At 48.0% G+C, this 5,659-nt stretch overlaps 1 protein-coding gene across 1 annotated transcript; it reads left to right on the top strand.

The window, feature by feature from the left end:
* The first annotated feature begins 2,352 nt into the window (after positions 1 to 2,352).
* Positions 2,353 to 4,028, top strand: LOC140902541 (myb/SANT-like DNA-binding domain-containing protein 7). The gene is made up of 2 exons (XM_073322761.2): positions 2,353 to 2,935; positions 3,523 to 4,028. The coding sequence occupies exons 1-2, from the start codon at positions 2,353 to 2,355 to the stop codon at positions 3,606 to 3,608; spliced, it is 669 nt and encodes a 222-aa protein (XP_073178862.2). The 3' UTR covers positions 3,609 to 4,028.
* Positions 4,029 to 5,659: the final 1,631 nt, after the last annotated feature.

Raw genomic sequence — 5,659 nt, forward strand, 5'->3', positions numbered from 1 at the left:
TCTATTTAATATAACAGAGGATGTCCTCATTATCCATATAATTGTTTAATTCTCCTGATCCTCTTGTTGCAGTGATCTCTTAGGGCAAAGAGATCCACTGAATAATTATGCATTGCTTTAACAAGTAGCTCCTTTTATCCATTTTCAATCTGCTGCGTTTCATTTCCATTGAATCCCCCTATGTTCCTGTGAGAGAAGGTAAGTAGGACAGCACAATTTACGTTTCATTCCTCTTCATACCATTCATTATCTTGTACCCCTCTACCATGATCCTTCTTAATCATCTCCACTCTAAACTAAACAGCGCCAATCTTTTCAATCTCTCTTCATATGATGCATTTGCTGCTTTCACTTGATCCCATCTCTTCCCCTCCCCCCATCCCCACTTCCATTCTTCTTTAAAAGTATCCAATGTGCAAGCTAATCTCCCAGGATGTTTTACCACAATTAGGGAGGAAGGTTATAAAATTGTATCATTGTCACCATGTGCAGTACTCTAGGCTGAGGGCTTTGCTGAAAGAGACACATGAAGGATTTACATCAGGCATTAAGGCCAGCATGCATGAATGTGTACAGGGAATAATTATTTCATGTAACAATTTGAAGCTAAGCGGAGTTTCCATAGGGGAAAATCTTCTTATGAGTTAATCAGTCCTGCCTTTCCCTATCCCTTTCCCATAAACAATATTTTAATCAAAGGGCACTGCACAGTATGCCTCCATAAAGCTATATTTGTGTAAAATACGTACAGGGAGATTCGAATGTGCTGAAGAAATTTAGCTGCTGTATGAAGAGGAGTCCTAGCTGGGAGAAATAGCTCCAAAAAGCCCCCACCAAGTTACGAGCTGGGGTGATTATAGGTTTGTATATATATTTTGTTCAAGTCTACAGCAATGCCTTGGGCTGTGATTTCAGCATTGCAAACTTGGGCAGGATCAGTAATTAGATGAGACACCTCCGAGGAATCGCTCGGTTGCAGGAAGCGGTATTGGTGATTCAGCAGGTGGCACTCTCCCCCCCCCCCCCCAAAACTTGAGGGAGGACAGTGCTGCTGAAAAGTGCTGAATTCTGGATGCAACATTACACCAAGCTCTTGCCTATTTGGTAGCTTTAAAGCTTCATATTAACCCATTGTCCTCCCTGAGTTCCAACCTGGGTATTTATAGCCTTGATTCTTAGTACAGTCGAAGGGATTTGCAAAGTTTTGGGATGCCCTGGCCATGCCTCATTTCCTCCAGCCACACCCCTCTTCTCAGCAGCTGAGAAAGCATAGAGGCTGACACTGACTTGACTGCTAGATCTGCTGGCTGTGTAGTGCAAGCAGCCACAGAGTACCTGAGGCTCTAGCCCTATATATAGGGATAGTACTTGGGTAACAATTGGAGATGAGAGCAGGAGCAATTAACTGTTTGAGACAAATCGCAATACCTATTTTCCTATAACTGATGCCCCTTTTGGGGCACTTTATTCCATTTCCCAACCCAAGTCAAGCTGTGTAGATTTTGTATTAGGCAAACATTTCCCTGCGAGAGGATAAAGCATTTAAGTGAGAGATTTAGTTACCACACTCCTTTCTCCCTCTCGCTCCTAATTTATACAAAAGTCTCCAAGGGTAATGTATGAGAGAGAGCAGATTGGAACCATTCATTTGAATGATGTCACACTCACCTACTGTACCTATAAGAGAGGCGTTATCATTTGCTAACCCGATGCTTTCTCTATAGCTAACAAACATCTTTTAAAAATAAAGGAATCCGTTTCCAGGAAAAATCCTGTAAAATAGCAGTTTTCTCTAGGTGGAAAAACATTTGCAAGGTTGTGTTCTGTTTAATCAATGTTGCCATTTGATGGAAAACCTTGAATATGACCATCAGGTGCATAGCCGAAAGAATACAGCTGGTGGATCTGCCTCTCCCTTCCCACCGCTTTATGTATTAGAGGAGAAAGAGCATTCAACTCCTATTCTTAGGCAGCAGTAAATACTGGCATACACTGGGCCCTGGTCTACACTAGGACTTTAGGTCGAATTTAGCAGCGTTAAATCGATTTAAACCTGCACCCGTCCACACAATGAAGCCCTTTATTTCGACTTAAAGGGCTCTTAAAATCGATTTCCTTACTCCACCCCTGACAAGTGGATTAGCGCTTAAATCGACGTTGCCGGCTCGAATTTGGGGTACTGTGGACACAATTCGATGGTATTGGCCTCCGGGAGCTATCCCAGAGTGCTCCATTGTGACCGCTCTGGACAGCACTCTCAACTCAGATGCACTGGCCAGGTAGACAGGAAAAGAACCGCGAACTTTTGAATCTCATTTCCTGTTTGGCCAGCGTGGCAAGCTGCAGGTGACCATGCAGAGCTCATCAGCACAGGTGACCATGATGGAGTCCCAGAATCGCAAAAGAGCTCCAGCATGGACCGAACGGGAGGTACGGGATCTGATCGCTGTTTGGGGAGAGGAATCCGTGCTATCAGAACTCCGTTCCAGTTTTCGAAATGCCAAAACCTTTGTGAAAATCTCCCAGGGCATGAAGGACAGAGGCCATAACAGGGACCCGAAGCAGTGCCGCGTGAAACTGAAGGAGCTGAGGCAAGCCTACCAGAAAACCAGAGAGGCGAACAGCCGCTCTGGGTCAGAGCCCCAAACATGCCGCTTCTATGATGAGCTGCATGCCATTTTAGGGGGTTCAGCCACCACTACCCCAGCCGTGTTGTTTGACTCCTTCAATGGAGATGGAGGCAATACGGAAGTAGGTTTTGGGGACGAAGAAGATGATGATGAGGAGGAGGTTGTAGATAGCTCACAGCAAGCAAGCGGAGAAACCGGTTTTCCTGACAGCCAGGAACTGTTTCTCACCCTAGACCTGGAGCCAGTACCCCCCGAAACCACCCAAGGCTGCCTCCTGGACCCAGCAGGCGGAGAAGGGACCTCTGGTGAGTGTACCTTTTAAAATGCTATACATGGTTTAAAAGCAAGCATGTGAAAGGATTACTTTGCCCTGGCATTTGCGGTTCTCCTAGATGTAGTCCTAAAGCCTTTGCAAAAGGTTTCTGGGGAGGGCAGCCTTATTTCATCCTTCATGGTAGGACACTTTACCACTCCAGGCCAGTAACACGTACTCGGGAATCACTGTAGAACAAAGCATTGCAGTGTATGTTTGCTGGCATTCAACCAAAATCCGTTCTTTATCTCTCTATGTTATCCTCAGGAGAGTGAGATATAATTCATGGTCACCTGGTTGAAATAGAGTGCTTTTCTTCAGGGACACTCAGAGGAGCCCATTCCTGCTGGGCTGTTTGCCTGTGGCTAAACAGAAATGTTCCCCGCTGTTAGCCACAGGGAGGGGGGAAGGTTGAGGGGGTAGTCACGCGGTGGGAGGAGGCAAAATGCGACCTTGTAACGAAAGCACATGTGCTATGTATGTAATGTTAACAGCAAGGTTTACCCTGAAAGAGTGTAGCCACTGTTTTATAAAATGTGTCTTTTTAAATACCGCTGTCCCTTTTTTTTTCTCCACCAGCTGCATGTGTTTCAATGATCACAGGATCTTCTCCTTCCCAGAGGCTAGTGAAGCTTAGAAAGGAAAAAAAAACGCACTCGCGATGAAATGTTCTCCGAGCTCATGCTGTCCTCCCACACTGACAGAGCACAGACGAATGCGTGGAGGCAAATAATGTCAGAGTGCAGGAAAGCACAAAATGACCGGGAGGAGAGGTGGCAGGCTGAAGAGAGTAAGTGGCGGGCTGAAGAGAGTAAGAGGCGGGCTGAAGACAGGGCTGAAGCTCAAATGTGGCGGCAGCGTGATGAGAGGAGGCAGGATTCAATGCTGAGGCTGCTGCAGGACCAAACCAGTATGCTCCAGTGTATGGTTGAGCTGCAGCAAAGGCAGCTGGAGCACAGACTGCCACTGCTGCCCCTCTGTAACCAACCGCCCTCCTCCCCAAGTTCCATAGCCTCCACACCCAGACGCCCAAGAACGCGGTGGGGGGGCCTCCGGCCAACCAGCCACTCCACCACAGAGGATTGCCCAAAACAAAGAAGGCTGTCATTCAATAAATTTTAAAGTTGTAAACTTTTAAAGTGCTGTGCTTAAAGTGCTGTGTGGCATTTTCCTTCCCTCCTCCACCACCCCTCCTGGGATACCTTGGTAGTCATCTCCCTATTTGTGTGATGAATGAATAACGAATGCATGACTGTGAAGCAGCAATGACTTTATTGCCTCTGCAAGCAACGATTAAAGGGAGGAGGGGAGGGTGGTTAGCTTACAGGGAAGTAGAGTGAACCAAGGGGCAGGGGGTTTCATCAAGGAGAAACAAACAGAACTTTCACACCGTAGCCTGGCCAGTCATGAAACTGGTTTTCAAAGCTTCTCTGATGCGTACCGCGCCCTCCTGTGCTCTTCTAACCGCCCTGGTGTCTGGCTGCGCGTAACCAGCAGCTAGGCGATTTGCCTCAGCCTCCCACCCCACCATAAATGTCTCCCCCTTACTCTCACAGATATTGTGGAGCACACAGCAAGCAGTAATAACAGTGGGAATATTGGTTTCGCTGAGGTCTAAGCGAGTCAGTAAACTGCACCAGCGCGCCTTTAAACGTCCAAATGCACATTCTACCACCATTCTGCACTTGCTCAGCCTGTAGTTGAACAGCTCCTGACTACTGTCCAGGCTGCCTGTGTACGGCTTCATGAGCCATGGCATTAAGGGGTAGGCTGGGTCCCCAAGGATACATATAGGCATTTCAACATCCCCAACAGTTATTTTCTGGTCTGGGAATAAAGTCCCTTCCTGCAGCTTTTGAAACAGACCAGAGTTCCTGAAGATGCGAGCATCATGCACCTTTCCCGGCCATCCCACGTTGATGTTGGTGAAACGTCCCTTGTGATCCACCAGAGCTTGCAGCACTATCGAAAAGTACCCCTTGCGGTTTATGTACTCGGCGGCTTGGTGCTCCGGTGCCAAGATAGGGATATGGGTTCCGTCTATAGCCCCACCACAGTTAGGGAATCCCATTGCAGCAAAGCCATCCACTATGACCTGCACATTTCCCAGGGTCACTACCCTTGATATCAGCAGATCTTTGATTGCATGAGCTACTTGCATCACAGCAGCCCCCACAGTAGATTTGCCCACTCCAAATTGATTCCCAACTGACCGGTAGCTGTCTGGCATTGCAAGCTTCCACAGGGCTATCGCCACTCGCTTCTCAACTGTGAGGGCTGCTCTCATCTTGGTATTCATGCGCTTCAGGGCAGGGGAAAGCAAGTCACAAAGTTCCATGAAAGTGCCCCTACGCATGCGAAAGTTTCGCAGCCACTGGGAATCGTCCCAGACCTGCAACACTATGCGGTCCCACCAGTCTGTGCTTGTTTCCCGAGCCCAGAATCGGCGTTCCACAGCATGAACCTGCCCCATTAGCACCATGATGCATGCATTGTCAGGGCCCATGCTTTCAGAGAAATCTGTGTCCATGTCCTGATCACTCACGGGACCGCGCTGACGTCGCCTCCTCGCCCGGTATCGCGTTGCCATGTTCTGGTGCTGCATATACTGCTGGATAATGCGTGTGGTGGTTAATGTGCTCCTAATTGCCAAAATGAGCTCAGCGGCCTCCATGCTTGCCTTGGTATGGCGTCCACACAGAAAAAAGGCGCGGAA

The sequence above is a fragment of the Lepidochelys kempii genome, chromosome 1 (assembly GCF_965140285.1).
Source record: "Lepidochelys kempii isolate rLepKem1 chromosome 1, rLepKem1.hap1, whole genome shotgun sequence".
NCBI lineage: Eukaryota > Metazoa > Chordata > Testudines > Cheloniidae > Lepidochelys > Lepidochelys kempii.